Source organism: Artemia franciscana, unplaced genomic scaffold (genome assembly GCF_032884065.1).
Source record: "Artemia franciscana unplaced genomic scaffold, ASM3288406v1 PGA_scaffold_97, whole genome shotgun sequence".
Classification (NCBI taxonomy): Eukaryota; Metazoa; Arthropoda; class Branchiopoda; order Anostraca; family Artemiidae; genus Artemia; species Artemia franciscana.
The window spans coordinates 167,390-192,985 of record NW_027062720.1 but is presented as its reverse complement, the minus strand read 5'-3'; the positions used below and the strand labels follow the sequence as shown (position 1 = coordinate 192,985).

At 31.5% G+C, this 25,596-nt stretch overlaps 1 protein-coding gene across 4 annotated transcripts in view; it reads right to left on the bottom strand.

Moving 5' to 3' along the window:
• Positions 1 to 25,596, bottom strand: part of LOC136042268 (golgin subfamily A member 6-like protein 4) — an 81,441-nt gene that overhangs the window by 40,916 nt on the left and 14,929 nt on the right. For 2 of the 4 annotated variants that reach the window (XM_065727219.1, XM_065727224.1), the window contains exon 1: positions 20,879 to 20,914. The exons of 1 other annotated variant lie outside the window; for it this stretch is intronic. In XM_065727219.1, coding sequence (XP_065583291.1) covers positions 20,879 to 20,899 — 21 coding nt within the window. In that variant the 5' untranslated portion in view covers positions 20,900 to 20,914. Of the gene's footprint in view, positions 1 to 732; positions 751 to 20,878; positions 20,915 to 25,596 lie in introns of those variants that run through there. One more of the 4 variants, XM_065727220.1, reaches the window with a different exon arrangement.

The following is a 25,596-nucleotide window of genomic DNA, read 5'->3' as shown; positions in this document are numbered from 1 at the left end:
ATTAAACCTAAAGCTTTTTCACTAATATTCCTAGTTGCAGTCTTAGCACTCTTCCCAAGGACACCATCAGCAACTTCACAAATTGTTTTTCTGAAATTATTCCATCCATCTTCCACGTTGTCAAATTTTAAACCCTCAAGTTTAGTACTCAACTGTTCCTGGAATTTTTTTTCTCAAATTTTCATCCTGAAGTCTACCAACATCATAACTTTCCGGGAGGGAGTTACCCTTCCGAAATTTCAACTTTAAATTAACCTTAGACACTACTAGATGGTGATCTTTACTTTTAACATCATTAACGGCACTCCTATACACCCTAGTTCTTATATTGATCCTGCTAGTCTTCTGTTTACAATAACATAATCAATAAGGTTTGCTGTCTTACCATCACGTAAATACCATGTCAACTTATGGGCCATTTTGTGACCAAACACCGTATTGGTTATAACTAGGTTGTTATACCTACAAAATTGCAAAAGCCTATAGCCATTACTGTTTTCTTTTCCTACACCAAATTTACCTAGGCTAGGATACCATCTATCCCTATTTCTACCAACCTGGGCATTGAAATCTCCTAGCAAAAACACCATATTTCTACCTGGTACCCTGTCTATTTGCTCCTGTAACTGTAAGTAAAATTCATCTGAGTCACTAGTATCTCCATCAGTTGGTTCAATGGGGGCATATACTACTATAACTGAGTCGCTAATATCAAATTTAAGATTTCTTTACCATTTTTCGGAATCTTCATCAGTTTTTGGTCACTAATAGCTTGTCCAGGCTACCTGTTTTTTGGACAACTGGGACTGAAAATACAAAAAAAAAAGTGAAAATGGCAGGGAAAAATAGAGCCTAACCCAAAACATTACAAGGGGAAAATACAATCGCTAACACTAAATTTTGGATTTTTTTTACCATTTTTAAGAATCATCATCAGTTTTTTATCATTAATTGCTTGTCCAGCCTATCTTGTTCCCTGGATAACTTGGACTGAAACTAAAAAGTAGTTACATATAGTCTTTATTTGTTCAAAGCCACATTAGAAATTTATTGGTAACTTTTAGTTTTCTTTTCTTGACACTTTTTTTTTGAAAACCAGTGCATACTACCGTTTTTCTCAATTTTTTTTTTCATTTTCTGGCCTTCTGATTTATTGGTCTTGAAAAAAAAAGATCAGAAAGATATCTGACAAAATATGGATATTGCAATCCATATTTTGTGGTCTATTGCAAATCTAAACTTGCCCTTTGACGAGGAAAAGAGAAATCCTTTTTGGAACTGATTTTTGAATCTTTCCCAAAGAACTTTTGGATCAGCAGGATTTCTAAAAACAAGAATCTGTACAAACAGTATTCGAATTACAAAAGGCATTATGGACAGTGCCCATTCTGCAAGGGTATCCAACAACTGTTTATCGTCGAGTTCAAGTCCATTAACTAGGTATCTTTTTTATATGTGGAACAAAGATGTTTTTTATATGGAATAATACCCTTATCATTATTAGTTACAACAACCGTAATGATTGTATTCATGGTATACATTAATGCCTTGAGGTTAGATCAAAATTTGCCACAGCTACCCATGAAAGATCCAACTTACTAATGGTAAGTCGTTCCTGAGATAATGTTGTGTCACTCTTTTGACAATTTTATTTGATTTAACCGAAACTTGCTTTAACTTGGAAACGAAATCAGCGGAATTGTTAATATAGGATTTTCAAGTATCCACCGATGGCAGTTCATATTTGTTTGGATTTTGTGCAAATCGCGGTTATTGGCAAATAGCTCACTTTGTTGTTGTTAGGTATTTGATTTTAATTCTGATAATTTTTGGTCTTTTATTGAGTTTTATTTATCTTATGCCCTTTGACAACTTGTATGCATACGGCGTGTTGTGATTCAGTTCGATTTCCTCCCTCAATCTCTTGAAAATTTGTCTTGAAAAATTCACTTTGATACCCATAGGCATTGTCATAATAGAAGTTATTGCAGTAGTAGTTGTAATACTACCTGAAGGAATAATAGAATTATTAACAATAATAACACTAGTATTAGTAGGAGTAGTAGTATTAACTTGTTAGCTTTTGGTAAGTTAAATATCCTTCTCAACAAGCCCTGGAAGTTTCACTTTAATACTATTAGCCGTTCATAGGGCATTACCGATGTGTCCTTTTGATAACCACTATATTCATAGTTCTAATGTAGTTCAACTTCTGCCTAAGCACTTCCTGAGATTTTCATCTTAATACTTTTAGCCTTACAAGAAGCTGCAAAAGTGGCAGTTGGGTTAATAGTAGTAGTAGTAAAAGTTTCAGTGATGGTATAATTAGTAGTAGCGTGCAAATATTCCCTTTTGGTCAATTGATCATCCCCTTTAAGTATTCTCTGAGAATTCCAACTTAGTACCCAAATCCATTCTTCAGATATGCCCTTTTGACAATCTGTATGCATATAGCGTCTCTTGATTAAGTTCAAATGTTTCCTCAATATTATTTCAAATTTTCACGTTTGTATGCCTTACCACATTAGTACCAGTATCATAGCAGTAATGGTAGTAGTAGTATTGGTAGTGTTGTATTAGTAGTAGGAGCAATAGTAGTGGTAGTAGTATTAATAGCAGTAGTATTGTGAGCATGTCAACTTTTGCTCAGGTGAATAACCCCCTCATGATACCCCGTAAATTTCATCTTGATACGATAAGCAATTTCAAATGTACTGCTTTTGTTTTAGTACATTGTATTTTAGTACTTATATTTTAGTACATACGATAAGCTTTTTTATTTTAGTCTATTTTAGTACATGACTTCATTTGCAAAAGCAAAAATTAAGGGTCTTGACGAATTTTCTCCGACTTTTGACCTATCAAGATCATTTTTATGAGATAATATCCCAAGATACCAATTTTTGTTTATCTCACGGCAAATATATATATATATATATATATATATATATATATATATATATATATATATATATATATATATATATATATATATATATATATATATATATATATATATATATATATATATATATATATATAATTTATGACGTCATTATATATAATGTATATATATATATCATGAAAAGAGAAATCACCAATACAACAGCACAAAAAAAAAAAAAAAAAAAAAAAAAAAAAAAAAAAAAAAAAAAAAAAAAAAAAAGACAGAAGGAGAAACGGAAGACTGTTTTCCTAAATTAGTGATTAATATAGACCAGCACTTGAATGAGGCCTTAACCCTACTCATCCATACAATATATATATATATATATAATATATATACATATATATACTAGCTGTTGGGGTGGCGCTTCGCGCCACCCCAACACCTAGTTGGTGGGGGCGCTTCGCGCCCCCCCCAAGCCCCCCCGCGCGCGTAAGTCGTTACGCGCCATAATAGTTACGCGCCATTGTAGTTGTGTCCCTATGTCCCACCTGTGAATATAGATATATATATATATATATATATATATATATATATATATATATATATATATATATATATATATATATATATATATATATATATATATATATATATATATATATATATATATATATATATATATATATATATATGGTTTTAACTACGTAAAACTTATACAACATTCTTTGCTGTCCCATTGTCTATATATATATATATATATATATATATATATATATATATATATATATATATATATATATATATATATATATATATATATATATATATATATATATATATATATATATATATATATATATATATATATATATATATATGGTTTTAACTACGTAAAACTTATACAACATTCTTTGCTGTCCCATTGTCTTTGCATATAAATAGATTGTCAGGTTTACCGACTCTTGAACATGCAACATATAATGGTCCATGGGAAAACAATCTGTATTCAGATCTATACCTCATGATTCTAATGATTGCCCTTGAGCTTTGTTGATGGTGATTGCTAATCGACCATTCCCTGTCCCGGTGTCCCGGTCGTCATTTACATCCCCCTGTTTCCCCCGGTGTCCCCGTTGTAGTTGTGTCCCTGTGTCCCGGTCGTCATTTATATTCCCTGTGTCCCGGTCGTCATTTGTATCCCGGTGTATTTTTTTTTATTAGTTTTTAGTTTTTTTTGTAGTTTTTGCCTTTTTTTAGTTTTTTCAGTTTTGACGTCACCTGATCCAGTTTTTTCAGGTGACGTCACCTGATCCACGATCCACAGATCCACAGACAACTTATTTTTATATATATAGATAGTTTTTTTTTTTTTACTTATGCCCTGGTCGTCATTTATACTCCCTGTGTCCCGGTGCTTTGTTGATTGCTAATCGAACATTCCTTTTGTCCTGGTCGCTTTCTCTTTGAGTTTCGTCATTTATTTTTTTCTTTTTTAGTTCTTTTAGTTTTTACCTTTTTTAGTTTTTTTTAGTTTTTTAGATGAAAATTTTTTTTAGTTTTTTCCTTTTTTTCTTTTTAGTTTTTTATTGGTTTTTACCTTTATTTTAGCTTATTTTTCAGTTTTTTCCTTTTTTTTAGTTTTTTTTTATTTTTTATTTTTTTTAGTTTTTTACCTTTTTTTAGTTTTTTTAGTTTTTTTTAGTTTTTTTTAGTTTTTTGGCTTTTTTACTTTTTTTATTAGTTTTTAGTTTTTTTTTGTAGTTTTTGCCTTTTTTTAGTTTTTTCAGTTTTTTTTTTTAGTTTTTTATTGGTTTTTACCTTTATTTTAGCTTATTTTTCAGTTTTTTCCTTTTTTTTTAGTTTTTAGTTTTTTTAGTTTTTTATCTTTTTTTTAGTTTTTTTAGTTTTTTAGCTTTTTTATTTTTTTTTATTAGTTTTTAGTTTTTTTTGTAGTTTTTGCCTTTTTTTAGTTTTTTTAGTTTTTTAGCTTTTTTATTAGTTTTTAGTTTTTTTTGTAGTTTTTGCCTTTTTTTAGTTTTTTTAGTTTTTTAGCTTTTTTATTTTTTTTATTAGTTTTTAGTTTTTTTGTAGTTTTTGCCTTTTTTAGTTTTTTCAGTTTTGACGTCACCTGATCCAGTTTTTTCAGGTGACGTCACCTGACCCATCCATCCACAGACAGACAACTTATTTTTATAAAAAACTAAAAAAACTAAAAAAACTAAAAAAATGTAAAAAACTAAAAAACCAAAAACTAAAAAAAACTAGAAAAAAAGGAAAAAACTGAAAAATAAGCTAAAATAAAGGTAAAAACCAATAAAAAACTAAAAAAAAAACTGAAAAAACTAAAAAAAGGCAAAAACTACAAAAAAACTAAAAACTAATAAAAAAAGTAAAAAAGCTAAAAACTAAAAAAACTAAAAAAACTAAAAAAAGGTAAAAAACTAAAAAAAATAAAAAATAAAAAAAACTAAAAAAAAAGGAAAAAACTGAAAAATAAGCTAACATAAAGGTAAAAACCAATAAAAAACTAAAAAGAAAAAAAGGAAAAAACTAAAAAAAATTTTCATCTAAAAAACTAAAAAAAACTAAAAAAGGTAAAAACTAAAAGAACTAAAAAAGAAAAAAATAAATGACGAAACTCAAAGAGAAAGCGACCAGGACAAAAGGAATGTTCGATTAGCAATCAACAAAGCACCGGGACACAGGGAGTATAAATGACGACCAGGACATAAGTAAAAAAAAAAATTAACAAAACTAAAAAGAAGGTAAAAACTACAAAAAAACTAAAAAGAAAAAAAAACTAAAAACTAATAAAAAAACTAAAAAATCTAAAAATCTAAATAAACTAAAAAAGAAAAAAAAAGGAAAAAAATAAAGGAGAAAAACAAAACTAAAAAACGAATGTATATACAGACCGGTACACCGGGATACAAATGACGACCGGGACACAGGGAATATAAATGACGACCGGGACACAGGGACACAACTACAACGGGGACACCGGGGGAAACAGGGGGATATAAATGACGACCGGGACAAAAAACTAAAAAGAAAAAAAAACTAAAAACTAATAAAAAAACTAAAAAATCTAAAAATCTAAATAAGCTAAAAAAGAAAAAAAAGGAAAAAAATAAAGGAGAAAAACAAAACTAAAAAACGAATGTATATACAGACCGGGACACCGGGATACTAATGACGACCGGGACACAGGGACACAACTACAACGGGGACACCGGGGGAAACAGGGGGATGTAAATGACGACCGGGACACCGGGACAGGGAATGGTCGATTAACAATCACCATCAACAAAGCTCAAGGGCAATCATTAGAATCATGAGGTATAGATCTGAATACAGATTGTTTTCCCATGGACCATTATATGTTGCATGTTCAAGAGTCGGTAAACCTGACAATCTATTTATATGCAAAGACAATGGGACAGCAAAGAATGTTGTATATTCGCAAGTTTTACGTAGTTAAAACCATATATATATATATATATATATATATATATATATATATATATATATATATATATATATATATATATATATATATATATATATATATATATATATATATATATATATATATATATATATATATATATATATATATATATATATATATATATATATATATCTATATTCACAGGTGGGACATAGGGACACAACTACAATGGCGCGTAACTATTATGGCGCGTAACGACTTACGCGCGCGGGGGGGCTTGGGGGGGGGCGCGAAGCGCCCCCACCAACTAGGTGTTGGGGTGGCGCGAAGCGCCACCCCAACAGCTAGTATATATATATATATATATATATATATATATATATATATATCTATATATATAAAAATAAGTTGTCTGTGTGTGGATCTGTGGATCAGGTGACGTCATGTTTGTCCGCATATGACGTCTGAATTATTTCACACTAATACAAAAGAAGAAAAAAACTAAAAAAGGTAAAAACTACAAAAAAAAAACTAAAAAGAAAAAAAAAACTAAAAAAGCTAAAAAACTAAAAAAAACTAAAAAAAGGTAAAAATCTAATAACTAAAAAAAAACTGAAAAAAATAAAAAAAGGCGAAAACTACAAAAAAAATAAAAACTAATAAAAAAACTAAAAAAGCTAAAAAACTAAAAAAACTAAAAAAAAACTAAAAAAAGGTAAAAAACTAAAAAAAACTAAAAAAAAGGAAAAAACTGAAAAATAAAAGAGAAAAAGAAAACTAAAAAAATATGAATAAATATATATAAAAATAAGTTGTTTGTGGGTTATGTCTGTCTGTCTGTCTGTCGAGTGACGTCGTGTTTGTCCGCATATGACGTCTGAATTATTTCACACTAATACAAAAGAAGAAAAAAAACTAAAAAAGGTAAAAACTACAAAAAAAACTAAAAAGAAAAAAAAAAACTAAAAAAGCTAAAAAACTAAAAAAAAACTAAAAAAAGGTAAAAAACTAAAAACTAAAAAAAACTGAAAAAACTAAAAAAAGGCACAAACTAAAAAAAAAACTAAAAACTAATAAAAAAACTAAAAAAGCTAAAAAACTAAAAAAACTAAAAAAACTAAAAAAAGGTAAAAAACAAAAAAAAACTAAAAACTAAAAAAGAAAAAACTAAAAAAAAGGAAAAAACTGAAAAATAAGAGAAAAAGAAAACTAAAAAAATATTAATAAATATAAAAAATATAAATATAAATATAATATAAATTAGCAATCAACAAAGCACCGAGACACAAATGACGACCGGGACACAGGGAGTATAAATGACGACCAGGACATAAGTAAAAAAAAAAACTAAAAAAACTAAAAAAAAGGTAAAAACTACAAAAAAACTAAAAATTAATAAAAAAACTAAAAAATCTAAAAATCTAAATAAACTAAAAAAGAAAAAAAAGAAAAAAGGAAAAAAATAAAGGAGAAAAACAAAACTAAAAAACGAATGTATATACAGACCGGGACACCGGGATACAAATGACGACCGGGACACAGGGAATATAAATGACGACCGGGACACAGGGACACAACTACAATGGGGACGCCGGGGGGCACAGGGGGATATAAATGACGACCGGGACACCGGGACACAAGGAATATAAATGACGCCCGGGACACTCAAAGAGAAATCACAGACTGGAACACCGGGACACAAATGACGACCGGGACACAGGGAATATAAATGACGACCGGGACACAGGGACATAACTACAAAGGGGACGCCGGGGTGCACAGGGGGATATATAAATGACGATGGCGACTCAGGGAATGGTCGATTAGCAATCACCATCAACAAAGCTCAAGGGCAATCATTAGAATCATGAGGTATAGATCTGAATACGGATTGTTTTCCCATGGACCATTATATGTTGCATGTTCAAGAGTCGGTAAACCTGAAAATCTATTTATATGCACAGACAATGGGACAGCAAAGAATGTTGTATATTCGCAAGTTTTACGTAGTTAAAAACATATATATATATATATATATATATATATATATATATATATATATATATATATATATATATATATATATATATATATATATATATATATATATATATATATATATATATATATATATATATATATATATATATATATATATATATCTATATTCACAGGTGGGACATAGGGACACAACTACAATGGCGCGTAACTAATATGGCGCGTAACGACTTACGCGCGCGGGGGGGCTTGGGGGGGGGGCGCGAAGCGCCCCCACCAACTAGGTGTTGGGGTGGCGCGAAGCGCCACCCCAACAGCTAGTATATATATATATATATATATATATATATATATATATATATATATATATATATATATATATATATATATATATATATATAAATATTTTGACAATTGATTAAAGTAATTTCGAAAACCTTAAAACAGATACTTAGAATTTTGAGGTTTATTATAAATTGTTGAGCTTTAGCAAGCTTAGCACGTAAAGAGGAATTTTTAGTATAGATCTTAAAATGACAGAAGAAACAGCCGAGGAAGCTGCTCAAATAGTTTATTCAAAGAGAAATTTTAGTATAAATCCTACAATGGCAGAAGAAACAGCCGAGGAATCTGCTCAAAGGGTTAATGCCAAACCGCAAAACCGTAAAACCGCGCAGTTAGATTAAAATCCACCTGGACAGCGAGAGTCAAAACGTATCAAAACTGAAAATGATAGCGATGATGATTGGATTTGGGATTTTTGACTTGGATAAGGTCATCAATGCCTACGAGATTTTAATTAAAAAAACAAAGGTTCGGCGATATGTATTTCATAGTGACGCTGAAAAATAAAGAAGAAAAAAATAACTAAAAAAAGAAATAACTAAAGAAGAAAAAATAAACTAAAAAAAGCTAAAACACTAAAAAAAAGAAAAAACTAAAAAAATACACAAATCTATATATATATATAAATAAGTTGTCTGTGTGTCTCTGTGTCGAGTGACGTCATGTTTGTGTGTCGACTGAGGTCATGTTTGTCGACCGACGAAATTACAGACCGGGACATCGGGACACAAATGACGACCGGGACATCTATATATCTATCTATCTATATAAAAATAAGTTGTTTGTGTGTTATGTCTGTCTGTCTGTCTGTCCGCATATGACGTCTGAATTATTTCATCATATACCAATTCAAAAACGAAAGTATACAAGCCGATGTAGCTGATTTGGTAACGCGGTATGTTCCAGGTACTAGGTTCGAGAAGTTCCAGCTTCGAACCTTGAATGCAAAAGAAGAAAAAAACTAAAAAAGGTAAAAACTACAAAAAAAATAAAAAAAGCTAAAAGCTAGAATACTAAATAAAAACTAATAAAAGGTAAAAAAACTAAAAACTAAAAAACAAAAAAAACTAAAAAACGTAAAATCTACAAAACTAAAAACTAAAAAAAAACTAAAAAAAGGTAAAAACTAAAAAAAAAACTAAAAAGAAAGAAAAACTAATATAAAAACTAAAAAAAAAATTTGAAAGAAAAAAAACTAAAAAGACAAAAGAAAAAAAGTAAAAAAGCTAAAAATAGGTAAAAACCAAAAATAAAACTAAAAGACACAGGGACACAACTACAATGGCGCGTAACTAATATTGGTAGAACGTTATGTTTCAGGTTGTAGGTCCGAGAGGTTTCAGGTTCGAGCCCTGAATACAAAAGAAGAAAAAAAACTAAAAAAGGTAAAAACTAAAAACTAAAAAAAAACTAACTAAAAAAAACTAAAAAGGTAAAAACTACAAAAAAAAAATAAAGAGAAAAAACTAAAAACTAATAAAAAACTAACTAAAAAAAACTAAAAAGGTAAAAACTACAAAAAAAAATAAAGAGAAAAAAACTAAAAACTAATAAAAAATTAAAAAAAAACTAAAAAAGAAAAAAAAGGAAAAAAACTGAAAAATAAAGGAGAAAAACAAAACTAAAAAAATAAAAATAAAAATGAAAATAAAAAAACTAAAAAGGTAAAAACTGCAAAAAAAATTAAAAAGAAAAAAGAAAATAAACTGCAAAAAACCAAAACTTTTTTTTGGAAAAACCAAAAAAAGGAATGTTCGATTAGCAATCACCATCAACAAAGCTCAAGGGCAATCATTAGAATCATGAGGTATAACTAAAAACTTCAAAATTGGTTTCTAAAAAAAAACTGAAAAAAAGATAAAAAACTAAAAACTAAAAAAAAGACCAATTCAAAAACGAATGTATAAACAGACCGGGACACAGGGAATATAAATGACGACCAGGGAAGCGCCCCCCCCCGCACGTAAGTCGTTACACACCATATTAGTTACGCGCCATGTCCCTGTGTCCCACCTTTGACCACACAAACATGACGTCACTCGACACACACACACACAGACAACTTATTTATTTTTGTTATGACGGTGACGTCATTAATGGTATTTAAGACATGCGTTCACGGAAAAATGTTTAATTGTAAAATGACTGAAGAACCTACAATGGCAACAGCCGAGGAAGCTGCTCAAAGAGTCTATGCCAAAAAACTTGCTGCTGATAGAGAAAGTAAGAAAAGAAAGCGTGGATATAACCGGGAATATAAATGACGATCGGGACACAGGGACACAACTACAACGGGGAAGCCGGGGGCACAGGCGGAATATATAACTGACGACTGAGACACAGGGATTGTTTGAATAGAAATTACAGACCGGGACACCGGGACACAAATGACGACCGGGACACTGGGACACAGGGAATATAAATGACGACCGGGACACTCAAAGAAAAATTACAAACTGGGACACCAGGACACAAATGACGACCGGGACACAGGGAATATAAATGCTATTTATATGCACAGACAATGGGACAGCGAAGAATGTTGTATATTCGCATGTTTTACGTAGTTAAAAATATATATTTATATCTATCTCTATTCACAGGTGGGACACAGGGACACAGCTACAATGGCGCGTAACTAATATTGCGCGTAACGACTTACGCGCGCGGGGGGGCTTGGGGGGGCGCGAAGCGCCCCCTAACTAGGTGTTGGGGTGGCGCGAAGCGCTACCCCAACAGCTAGTATATATATAAAAATAAGTTGTTTGTGTGTCTTTGTGTCGAGTGACGTCATGTTTGTGAGTCTAATGACGTCATGTTTGTCGACTGACGAAATAACAGACCGGGACATCGGGACACAAATGACGACCGGGACACCGGGACATCTATATCTATCTTCTATATATATAAAAATAAGTTGTCTGTGGATGGATGGATGGATGTGTCAGGTGACGTCACCTGAAAAAACTGGATTAGGTGACGTCAAAACTGAAAAAACTAAAAAAAGGCAAAAACTACAAAAAAAACTAAAAACTAATAAAAAAAATAAAAAAGCTAAAAAACTAAAAAAACTATAAAGGTAAAAACCAATAAAAAACTAAAAAAAAAACTGAAAAAACTAAAAAAAGGCAAAAACTACAAAAAAAACTAAAAACTAATAAAAAAAGTAAAAAAGCTAAAAAACTAAAAAAACTAAAAAAACTAAAAAAAGGTAAAAAACTAAAAAAAATAAAAAATAAAAAAAAACTAAAAAAAAGGAAAAAACTGAAAAATAAGCTAAAATAAAGGTAAAAACCAATAAAAAACTAAAAAAAAAAGGAAAAAACTAATAAATGACGACACTCAAAGAGAAAGCGACCAGGACAAAAGGAATGTTCGATTAGCAATCAACAAAGCACCGGGACACAGGGAGTATAAATGATATAAATGACGACCGGGACAAAAAAACTAAAAAGAAATAAAAACTAAAAACTAATAAAAAAAACTAAAAAATCTAAAAATCTAAATAAGCTAAAAAAGAAAAAAAAAGGAAAAAAATAAAGGAGAAAAACAAAACTAAAAAACGAATGTATATACAGACCGGGACACCGGGATACAAATGATGACCGGGACCCGGGACACAGGGAATATAAATGACGACCGGGACACAGGGACACAACTACAACGGGGACACCGGGGGAAACAGGGGGATGTAAATGACGACCGGGACACCGGGACAGGGAATGGTCGATTAGCAATCACCATCAACAAAGCTCAAGGGCAATCATTAGAATCATGAGGTATAGATCTGAATACAGATTGTTTTCCCATGGACCATTATATGTTGCATGTTCAAGAGTCGGTAAACCTGACAATCTATTTATATGCAAAGACAATGGGACAGCAAAGAATGTTGTATATTCGCAAGTTTTACGTAGTTAAAACCATATATATATATATCTATATATATAAAAATAAGTTGTCTGTGGATGGATGGATGGATGGATGTGTGGATGGATGTGTCAGGTGACGTCACCTGAAAAAACTGGATTAGGTGACGTCAAAACTGAAAAAACTAAAAAAAGGCAAAAACTACAAAAAAAACTAAAAACTAATAAAAAAAATAAAAAAGCTAAAAAACTAAAAAAACTATAAAGGTAAAAACCAATAAAAAACTAAAAAAAAACTGAAAAAACTAAAAAAAGGCAAAAACTACAAAAAAAAACTAAAAACTAATAAAAAAAGTTAAAAAGCTAAAAAACTAAAAAAACTAAAAAAACTAAAAAAAGGTAAAAAACTAAAAAAAATAAAAAATAAAAAAAAACTAAAAAAAAGGAAAAAACTGAAAAATAAGCTAAAATAAAGGTAAAAACCAATAAAAAACTAAAAAAAAAAGGAAAAAACTAATAAATGACGACACTCAAAGAGAAAGCGACCAGGACAAAAAACTAAAAAAAAAGGCAAAAACTACAAAAAAACTAAAAACTAATAAAAAAAATAAAAAAGCTAAAAAACTAAAAAAACTAAAAAAAGGTAAAAAACTAAAAAAACTAAAAACTAAAAAAAAACTAAAAAAGGTAAAAACTAAAAGAACTAAAAAAGAAAAAAATAAATGACGACACTCAAAGAGAAAGCGACCAGGACAAAAGGAATGTTCGATTAGCAATCAACAAAGCACCGGGACACAGGGAGTATAAATGACGACCAGGACACAAGTAAAAAAAAAAATTAACAAAACTAAAAAGAAGGTAAAAACTACAAAAAAACTAAAAAGAAAAAAAAACTAAAAACTAATAAAAAAACTAAAAAATCTAAAAATCTAAATAAACTAAAAAAGAAAAAAAAAGGAAAAAAATAAAGGAGAAAAACAAAACTAAAAAACGAATGTATATACAGACCGGTACACCGGGATACAAATGACGACCGGGACACAGGGAATATAAATAACGACCGGGACACAGGGACACAACTACAACGGGGACACCGGGGGAAACAGGGGGATAACCTGACAATCTATTTATATGCAAAGACAATGGGACAGCAAAGAATGTTGTATATTCGCAAGTTTTACGTAGTTAAAACCATATATATATATATATATCTATATTCACAGGTGGGACATAGGGACACAACTACAATGGCGCGTAACTATTATGGCGCGTAACGACTTACGCGCGCGGGGGGGCTTGGGGGGGGCGCGAAGCGCCCCCACCAACTAGGTGTTGGGGTGGCGCGAAGCGCCACCCCAACAGCTAGTATATCTATATTCACAGGTGGGACATAGGGACACAACTACAATGGCGCGTAACTATTATGGCGCGTAACGACTTACGCGCGCGGGGGGGCTTGGGGGGGGCGCGAAGCGCCCCCACCAACTAGGTGTTGGGGTGGCGCGAAGCGCCACCCCAACAGCTAGTATATATATAAAAATAAGTTATCTGTGTGTGTGGGTCTGTCGGGTGACGTCATGTTTGTGTGTTGACTGACCCCATGTTTTCGACTGACGAAATTACACACCCGGACATCGGGACACAAATGACGACCGGGACACCGGCACATAGGGAATATAAATGACGACCGGGACACTCAAAGAGAAAGCGACCGGGACACAAGGAATGTTCGATTAGCAATCACCATCAACAAAGCACCGGGACACAACTGACGACCGGGACACAGGGAGTATAAATGACGACCAGGACACAAGTAAAAAAAAACTAAAAAAACTAAAAAAAAGGCAAAAACTACAAAAAAAACTAAAAAGAAAAAAAAACTAAAAACTAATAAAAAAAATAAAAAAGCTAAAAAACTAAAAAAAAATAAAAAATAAAAAAAAATAAAAAAAGGAAAAAAAATGAAAAACAAAACTAAAAAAACTAAAAATAAAAAAACTAAAAAAAAAACTAAAAAAACTAAAAAAAGTAAAAACCAAAAAAAACTAAAAAGAAAAAAAGGGGAAAAATACAAAAAAAATTTTCATCATATACTATTTCAAAAACAAATGTATATACAGACCGGGACACCGGGATACAAATGACGACCGGGACACAGGGAATATAAATGACGACCGGGACACAGGGACACAACTACAACGGGGACACCGGGGGGCACTGGGGGATATATAAATGACGACGGGGACACAGGGAATGATCGATTAGCAATCACCACCAACAAAGCTCAAGGGCAATCATTATAATCATGAGGCATAACTAAAAAAACTAAAAACTAAAAAAAAGACCAATTCAAAAACGAATGTATATACGGTCTGTATATACATTCGTTTTTGAATTGGAATATGATGAAATAATTTTTTTTCCTTTTTTTCTTTTTAGTTTTTTTTTTGGTTTTACCTTTTTTTTAGCTTTTTTAGTTTTTTTCTTTTTTTTTTTAGTTTTTTGTAGTTTTTACCTTTTTTTAGTTTTTTTATTTTTAATTTTATTTTTTTAGTTTTTTTTCTCCTCTATTTTTCAGGTTTTTTTTTAGTTTTTTTCTTTTTCAGTTTTAGTTTTTTAGCTTTTTTAGCTTTTTATTAGTTTTTTGTGTTTTTTTAATTTTTTTGTAGTTTTTGCCTTTTTTTAGTTTTTTTTCTTTTTTAGTTTTTAGTTTTTTACCTTTTCTTAGTTTTTTTAGTTTTTAAGCTTTTTTAGTTTTTATAGTATTTTCTTTTTAGTTTTTTTGTAGTTTTTACCTTTTTTATTTTTTTTCTTCTTTTGTATTAGTGCTAAAGCCAAGGTTCGAACCTGGAACCTCTCGGACCTAGAACCTGGAACATAACGCTTTACCAACTCAGCTACTTTGGCTTGAATACATTCGTTTTTGATTTGGTATATGATGAAATAATTCAGACGTCATATGCGGACAGACAGACAGACACACAAACAAACAAATTATCTATCTATCTTCTATATATATAAAAATAAGTTGTCTGTGTGTGTGTGTGGGTCTGTCGGGTGACGTCATGTTTGTGTGTTGACTGACGTCATGTTTTCGACTGACGAAATTACAGACCGGGACATCGGGACACAAAGGACGACCGGGACACCGGCACATAGGGAATATAAATGACGACCGGGACACTCAAAGAGAAAGCGACCGGGACACAAGGAATGTTCGATTAGCAATCACCATCAACAAAGCACCGGGACACAACTGACGACCGGGGCACAGGGAGTATAAATGAGACCAGGACACAAGTAAAAAAAAACTAAAAAACTAAAAAAAAGGTAAAAACTACAAAAAAAAACTAAAAAGAAAAAAAACTAAAAACTAATAAAAAAATAAAAAAGCTAAAAAACTAAAAAAACTAAAAAATAAAAAAAATAAAAAAAGGAAAACAAATGAAAAATAAAGGAGAAAAACAAAACTAAAAAAATAAAAAAAACTAAAAAGAAAAAAAAACTAAAAAAACTAAAAAAAGTAAAAACCAAAAAAAAAAACTTAAAAGAAAAAAAGGGGAAAAATACAAAAATTTATTTCATCATATACCATTTCAAAAACGAATGTATATACAGACCGGGACACAAATGACGACCGAGACACAAGGAATATAAATGACGTCCGGGACACTCAAAGAGAAATCACAGACTGGGACACCAGGACACAAATGACGACCGGGACAAAGGGAATTTAAATTACGACCGGGACACAGGGACACAACTACAACGGGGACGCCGGGGGGCACAGGGGGATATATAAATGACGAAGGCGACACAGGGAATGGTCGATAAGCAATCACCATCAACAAAGCTCAAGGACAATCATTAGAATCATGAGGTATAGATCTGGATACGGATTGTTTTCCCATGGACCATTATATGTTGCATGTTCAAGAGTCGGTAAACCTGACAATCTATTTATATGCACAGACAATGGGACAGCGAAGAATGTTGTATATTCGCAAGTTTTACGTAATTAAAAACATATATATATATACTAGCTGTTGGGGTGGCGCTTCGCGCCACCCCAACACCTAGTTGGTGGGGGCGCTTCGCGCCCCCCCCAAGCCCCCCCGCGCGCGTAAGTCGTTACGCGCCATAATAGTTACGCGCCATTGTAGTTGTGTCCCTATGTCCCACCTGTGAATATAGATATATATATATATATATGGTTTTAACTACGTAAAACTTGCGAATATACAACATTCTTTGCTGTCCCATTGTCTTTGCATATAAATAGATTGTCAGGTTATCCCCCTGTTTCCCCCGGTGTCCCCGTTGTAGTTGTGTCCCTGTGTCCCGGTCGTCATTTATATTCCCTGTGTCCCGGGTCCCGGTCATCATTTGTATCCCGGTGTCCCGGTCTGTATATACATTCGTTTTTTAGTTTTGTTTTTCTCCTTTATTTTTTTCCTTTTTTTTTCTTTTTTAGCTTATTTAGATTTTTAGATTTTTTAGTTTTTTTTATTAGTTTTTAGTTTTTATTTCTTTTTAGTTTTTTTGTCCCGGTCGTCATTTATATCCCCCGGTTTCCCCCGGTGTCCCCGTTGTAGTTGTGTCCCTGTGTCCCGGTCGTTATTTATATTCCCTGTGTCCCGGTCGTCATTTGTATCCCGGTGTACCGGTCTGTATATACATTCGTTTTTTAGTTTTGTTTTTCTCCTTTATTTTTTTCCTTTTTTTTTCTTTTTTAGTTTATTTAGATTTTTAGATTTTTTAGTTTTTTTATTAGTTTTTAGTTTTTTTTTCTTTTTAGTTTTTTTGTAGTTTTTACCTTCTTTTTAGTTTTGTTAATTTTTTTTTTACTTGTGTCCTGGTCGTCATTTATACTCCCTGTGTCCCGGTGCTTTGTTGATTGCTAATCGAACATTCCTTTTGTCCTGGTCGCTTTCTCTTTGAGTGTCGTCATTTATTTTTTTCTTTTTTAGTTCTTTTAGTTTTTACCTTTTTTAGTTTTTTTTTAGTTTTTAGTTTTTTTAGTTTTTTACCTTTTTTTAGTTTTTTTAGTTTTTTAGCTTTTTTATTTTTTTTATTAGTTTTTAGTTTTTTTGTAGTTTTTGCCTTTTTTTTTAGTTTTTTGTCCTGGTCGCTTTCTCTTTGAGTGTCGTCATTTATTAGTTTTTTCCTTTTTTTTTTTAGTTTTTTATTGGTTTTTACCTTTATTTTAGCTTATTTTTCAGTTTTTTCCTTTTTTTTAGTTTTTTTTTATTTTTTATTTTTTTTAGTTTTTTACCTTTTTTTAGTTTTTTTAGTTTTTTTAGTTTTTTAGCTTTTTTACTTTTTTTATTAGTTTTTAGTTTTTTTTTGTAGTTTTTGCCTTTTTTTAGTTTTTTCAGTTTTTTTTTTAGTTTTTTATTGGTTTTTACCTTTATAGTTTTTTTAGTTTTTTAGCTTTTTTATTTTTTTTATTAGTTTTTAGTTTTTTTTGTAGTTTTTGCCTTTTTTTAGTTTTTTCAGTTTTGACGTCACCTAATCCAGTTTTTTCAGGTGACGTCACCTGACACATCCATCCACACATCCATCCACACATCCACAGACAGACAACTTATTTTTATATATATAGATATATATATATATATATATATATATATATATATATATATATATATATATATATATATATATATATATATATATATATATATATATATAATAGGGGGCGCTTCGCGCCCCCCCCCAAGCCCCCCCGCGCGCGTAAGTCGTTACGCGCCATATTAGTTACGCGCCATTGTAGTTGTGTCCCTATGTCCCACCTGTGAATATAGATATATATATATATATATATATATATATATATATATATATATATATATATATATATATATATATATATATATATATATATATATATATATATATATATATATATATATGTTTTTAACTACGTAAAACTTGCGAATATACAACATTCTTTGCTGTCCCATTGTCTGTGCATATAAATAGATTGTCAGGTTTACCGACTCTTGAACATGCAAAATATAATGGTCCATGGGAAAACAATCCGTATTCAGATCTATACCTCATGATTCTAATGATTGCCCTTGAGCTTTGTTGATGGTGATTGCTAATCGACCATTCCCTGAGTCGCCATCGTCATTTATATATCCCCCTGTGCACCCCGGCGTCCCCTTTGTAGTTATGTCCCTGTGTCCCGGTCGTCATTTATATTCCCTGTGTCCCGGTCGTCATTTGTGTCCCGGTGTTCCAGTCTGTGATTTCTCTTTGAGTGTCCCGGGCGTCATTTATATTCCTTGTGTCCCGGTGTCCCGGTCGTCATTTATATCCCCCTGTGCCCCCCGGCGTCCCCATTGTAGTTGTGTCCCTGTGTCCCGGTCGTCATTTATATTCCCTGTGTCCCGGTCGTCATTTGTATCCCGGTGTCCCGGTCTGTATATACATTCGTTTTTTAGTTTTGTTTTTCTCCTTTATTTTTTTCCTTATTTCTTTTTTTTCTTTTTTAGTTTATTTAGATTTTTAGATTTTTTAGTTTTTTTATTAGTTTTTGGTTTTTTTGTAGTTTTTACCATTTTTTTACTTTTTTATATTTATTAATATTTTTTTAGTGTTCTTTTTCTCTTATTTTTCAGTTTTTTTCCTTTTTTTTAGTTTTTTCTTTTTTAGTTTTTAGTTTTTTTTTGTTTTTTACCTTTTTTTAGTTTTTTTAGTTTTTTTAGTTTTTTAGCTTTTTTAGTTTTTTTATTAGTTTTTAGTTTTTTTTTTAGTTTTTGCTTTTTTTTAGTTTTTTTTAGTTTTTAGTTTTTTACCTTTTTTTAGTTTTTTTTAGTTTTTTAGCTTTTTTAGTTTTTTTTCTTTTTATTTTTTTTTGTAGTTTTTACCTTTTTTAGTTTTTTTTCTTCTTTTGTATTAGTGTGAAATAATTCAGACGTCATATGCGGACAAACACGACGTCACTCGACAGACAGACAGACAGACATAACCCACAAACAACTTATTTTTATATATATTTATTCATATTTTTTTAGTTTTCTTTTTCTCTTTTATTTTTCAGTTTTTTCCTTTTTTTTAGTTTTTTTCTTTTTTAGTTTTTAGTTTTTTTTAGTTTTTTACCTTTTTTTAGTTTTTTTTTAGTTTTTTTAGTTTTTTAGCTTTTTTAGTTTTTTATTAGTTTTTATTTTTTTTGTAGTTTTTGCCTTTTTTTATTTTTTTCAGTTTTTTTTTAGTTATTAGATTTTTACCTTTTTTTAGTTTTTTTTAGTTTTTTAGCTTTTTTAGTTTTTTTTTTCTTTTTAGTTTTTTTTGTAGTTTTTACCTTTTTTAGTTTTTTTCTTCTTTTGTATTAGTGTGAAATAATTCAGACGTCATATGCGGACAAACATGACGTCACCTGATCCACATATCCACAGATCCACACACAGACAACTTATTTTTATATATATAGATATATGTATATATATCTATCTATATTCACCGGTGGGACATAGGGACACAACTACAATGGCGGGTAACTAATATGGCGCGTAACGACTTACGCGCGCGGGGCGGGGCTTGGGGGGCGCGAAGCGCCCCCACTAACTAGGTGTTGGGGTGGCGCGAAGCGCTACCCCATCAGCTAGTATATATATATATATATATATATATATATATATATATATATATATATATATATATATATATATATATATTCTATATATATAAAAATAAGTTGTCTGTCTGATGTGTCTGTGGATCAGGTGACGTCATGTTTCTGTGTCGGCTGACGTCATGAAATTAGTTGTCGTCATTTTTGCTTTGACGGTGACGTCATTCAAGATATTTAAGACATATGTTCACGTAGAAATCTATTAATGTTTAAGTTTACAATTACTGATGAACTTACCATGGCAAAAGCCGATGAAGATGCTCAAAGAGTCTATGCCAAAAAACTTGCTGCTGATAGAGAAAGTCAGAAAAGAAAGCGTGCCGAGGAATCAAAAGAACAGCAAGGAAACAGGCTTGAGGCTGATAGAGAAAGAAAGAACAGAAAGCGTGCCGAGGAATCAAAAGAACAGCAAGGAAACAGGCTTGAGGCTGATAGAGAAAGAAAGAACAGAAAGCGTGCCGAGGAATCAAAAGAACAGCAAGGAAACAGGCTTGAGGCTGATAGAGAAAAAAAGAACAGAAAGCGTGCCGAGGAACTACCAGAGCAACGCGGAAGCAGACTTGCTGCTAAAAGAGAAAGTGAAAAAAGAAGGCGTGCCGAGGAATTACAAGAACAGCAAGAAATCAGGCTTGCTGCTGATAGAGAAAGTAAGAAAAGAAAGCGTGCCAAGGAATCAGAGCAACCTGAAAGTTATCGCCTGGCATTCAGGTACAACCCAGTCGATGATTATAGCTTGAGTAGATGTGTTCAAATCGGGACAACGTCTAAAATTTGTCCCTATTGCAAGGCCTTGAAATTCAATGGTGAAACAATGGGAATGTGTTGCGCCTCAGGAAAAGTTAAACTTCCTCTATTGGCTGCACCACCAGAGCCATTGAAGACGAATGAATGCTTGCCTGAAAAATTCTAATTTATGGGCACACGTAAAAATATTAAAATTAACTACAAATATGCGTGTCCGATTGCAAAACGATGACTCTGGTCAAACATTTTCAGATCAATTGCTGACAATTGGAAACGGAAAGCTCCCAGTAGACTCAATTTCAGGACGTATACAACTACCTGCTGATTTCTGTAATTTAGTGACGTCCAAAAATGAATTGATTGAAAAAGTATTTCCGAATATTCTAAAAAATTATAAAAATAATAAATGGCTAAGTGAAAGAGCGATTCTCGCACCCAAAAATATAGACGTCCACGAAATCAACAATATTGTTTTGACCAAGATTCGAGACCAGGCAGTCCTTTACAAGTCAGTCGACACAGTTTTGGAACAAATGAAGCGGTTAATTATCCATCTGAATTTTTAAATTCCATAGATCTTTCAGGGTTTCCACCACACGTGCTACAACTAAAAATAGGCGTACCAATAATACTTTTAAGAAATATAAACCCACCAAAGCTTTGCAATGGCACTCGACTTGCCGTAAAAAAAACAATGGAAAACCTAATAGAGGCCACAATCTTGACAGGGCCTTTTGAGGGTGAGGCTGTTCTTATTCCTCGCATTCCCATGATTCCAACGGATCTGCCTTTTCAATTTAAAAGATTGCAATTCCCAATTCGATTAGCATTTGCAATCACCATTAACAAAGCTCAAGGTCAATCATTAGAAAAATGTGGTATAGATCTTAATACTGATTGTTTTTCCCATGGACAATTGTACGTTGCATGTTCGAGGGTCGGTAAACCTGACAATCTATTTATATGCAGCGACAATTGGACAGCGAAGAATGTTGTATATTCGCAAGTTTTACGCAGTTAATTTGTATTGTATCTATCTATCTATCTATCTATATAAAAACGAGTTGTGTGTATGCATGTTTGTTTGTTTGTAAAAAGAGCGTTTGTATATGATGTCATTATTAGTACATACGGCTTTGTATATGCAGAGACAATGGGAAAGCCAAGAATGTTGTATATTCGCAATTTTTACGTAGTTTAACTCCTGCAGACGAAATGAATGCTTGCCTAAAAAATTCTAATTTATGGGCACACGTAAAAATATTAAAATTAACTACAAATATGCGTGTCCGATTGCAAAACGATGACTCTGGTCAAACAGTAGACTCAATTTCAGGACGTATACAACTACCTGCTGATTTCTGTAATTAGTGACGTCCAAAAATGAATTGATTGAAAAAGTATTTCCGAATATTCTAAAAAATTATAAAAATAGTAAATGGCTAAGTGAAAGAGCGATTCTCGCACCCAAAAATATAGACGTCCACGAAATCAACAATATTGTTTTGACCAAGATTCGAGACCAGGCAGTCCTTTACAAGTCAGTCGACACAGTTTTGGAACCAAAAGAAGCGGTTAATTATCCATCTGAATTTTTAAATTCCATAGATCCTTCAGGGTTTCCACCACACGTGCTAAAACTAAAAATAGGCGTACCAATAATACTTTTAAGAAATATCAACCCACCAAAGCTTTGCAATGGCACGCGACTTGCCGTAAAAAAAACAATGGAAAACCTAATAGAGGCCACAATCTTGACAGGGCCTTATGAGGGTGAGGCTGTTCTTATTCCTCGCATTCCCATGATTCCAACGGATCTGCTTTTTCAATTTAAAAGATTGCAATTCCCAATTCGATTAGTATTTGCAATCACCATTAACAAAGCTCAAGGTCAATCATTAGAAAAATGTGGTATAGATCTTAATACTGATTGTTTTTCCCATGGACAATTGTACGTTGCATGTTCGAGGGTCGGTAAACCTGACAATGTATTTATATGCAGCGACAATTGGACAGTGAAGAATGTTGTATATTCGCAAGTTTTACGCAGTTAATTTGTATTGTATCTATCTATCTATCTATCTATATAAAAACGAGTTGTGTGGATGCATGTTTGTTTGTTTGTAAAAAGAGCGTTTGCATATGACGTCATTATTAGTACATACGGCTTTGTATATGCACAGACAATGGGAAAGCCAAGAATGTTGTTTATTCGCAATTTTTACGTAGTTTGAAACACATATATAAATCTATCTATATTCACAGGTGGGACACAGGGACACAACTACAATGGCGCATAACTAATATGGCGCGTAACGACTTACGCGCGCGGGGGGGCTTGGGGGGGCGCGAAGCGCCCCACCAACTAGGTGTTGGGGTGGCGCGAAGCGCCACCCCAACATCTAGTATATATATATATATATATATATATATATATATATATATATATATATATATATATATATATATATATATACATATATATATATATATATATATATATATATATATATATATATATATATATATATATATATATATATATATATATATATATACAGACCGGGACACCGGGACACAAATGACGACCGGGACACCGGGACACAAGGAATATAAATGACGCCCGGGACACTCAAAGAGAAATCACAGACTGGGACACTAGGACACAAATGACGACCGGGACACAGGGAATATAATTGACGACTGGGACACAGGGACACAACTACAGCGGGGACGCCGGGGGGCACAGGGGGTTATATAAATGACGACGGCGACACAGGGAATGGTCGATTAGCAATCACCATCAACAAAGCTCAAGGGCAATCATTAGAATCATAAGGTATAGATCTGATTACGGATTGTTTTCCCATGGACCATTATATGTTGCATGTTCAAGAGTCGGTAAACCTGACAATCTATTTATATGCACAGACAATGGAACAGCGAAGAATGTTGTATATTCGCAAGTTTTACGTAGTTAAAAACATATATATATATATATATATATATATATATATATATATATATATATATATATATATATATATATATATATATATATATATATATATATATATATATATATATATATATATATATACAGGTGGGACATAGGGACACAACTACAATGGCGCGTAACTAATATGGCGCGTAACGACTTCTGCGCGCGGGGGGCTTGGGGGGGCGCGAAGCGCCCCCACCAACTAGGTGTTGGATTTGGGCGAAGCGCCACCCCAACAGCTAGTATATATATATATATATATATATATATATATATATATATATTATATATATATATATATATATATATATATATATATATATATATATATATATATATATATATATATGTATATATATATATATATATATATATATATAATATATATATATATATATATATATATATATATATATATATATATATATATATATATATATATATATGTTGCATGTTCTAGCTGTATATATATATATAGCTGTATATATATATATATATATATATATATATATATATATATATATATATATATATATATATATATATATATATATATATATATATATATATATATATATATATATATATGTTGCATACTAGCTGTATATATATATATATATATATATATATATATATATATATATATATATATATATATATATATATATATATATATATATATATATATATATATATATATATATATATATATATATACATTTATGTATTTATTCTTCTCGAATACAACTTTTCTCGAATTTTCGAGAAATTGGTAGTATAGGGTATACTCGAAAAAAAAACAATCCAGATAGATCATAATACTGAGAAAATTCATTAAGAGCCTTAATTCTTTTTTTTATGACGTTATCTACTATGCTAGTACATCAAATAAGCATTTCTTATGGGATAGCAAAAATGTACCAGTTAGAAATGAAGAGCAAAGACACGCATGGTTAGGAGACATGCTAAACCGAGCTTGTGAGTGAGTCAAGAATGAAAATGAAGGACAAATACACCCACAGTTAGAAGACATGGAAGTCAAATATGAAAATGAAGGGCAAAGACAAACGTGGTCAAAAGACATGCAATACCGAATACGTGAGTGAAGCAATGATCAAATTGAACAGCAAGAATCAAAATGTAGCGATTTTACATGGATAACATGGATTTACATGGATTTTACATGGCTTAGGATTTTGACATGGATAAAGTCATCAATGCCTAACATACCTTTGTTAAAAACAAACAAAATACTAAGGTTTGGCGTAATATATTTCATAATCACGGAAGACAAGCGGAGATAAAATGAACCGAACAAATTGAAAATAATAGGGGTGGTGATTGGGTTTTGGATTTTGGCATGGATAAGTCGTCAATGCAACAATTTTTTCGCCTCGTGGGTATTGCCATGGTTTCAAGGCTAATACACAATCGAAGCTTTGTTTACAAAATTTCGTTTTCACTAGTACAGTTTTTGTTCTATCAGTGGGAAAAGGAATTGAACTACAAAAATGGAATATCTATCAGTTAAAATATTATAGAATCATAAATAACATGACCCTTCCTTGCCGAAGATGATTATGAGCTAACAGCCGAATGTTGCTTAAAACTCCCCTATATGCCTCACAATTGGTCTCACAACCAGCCTATTTTGCT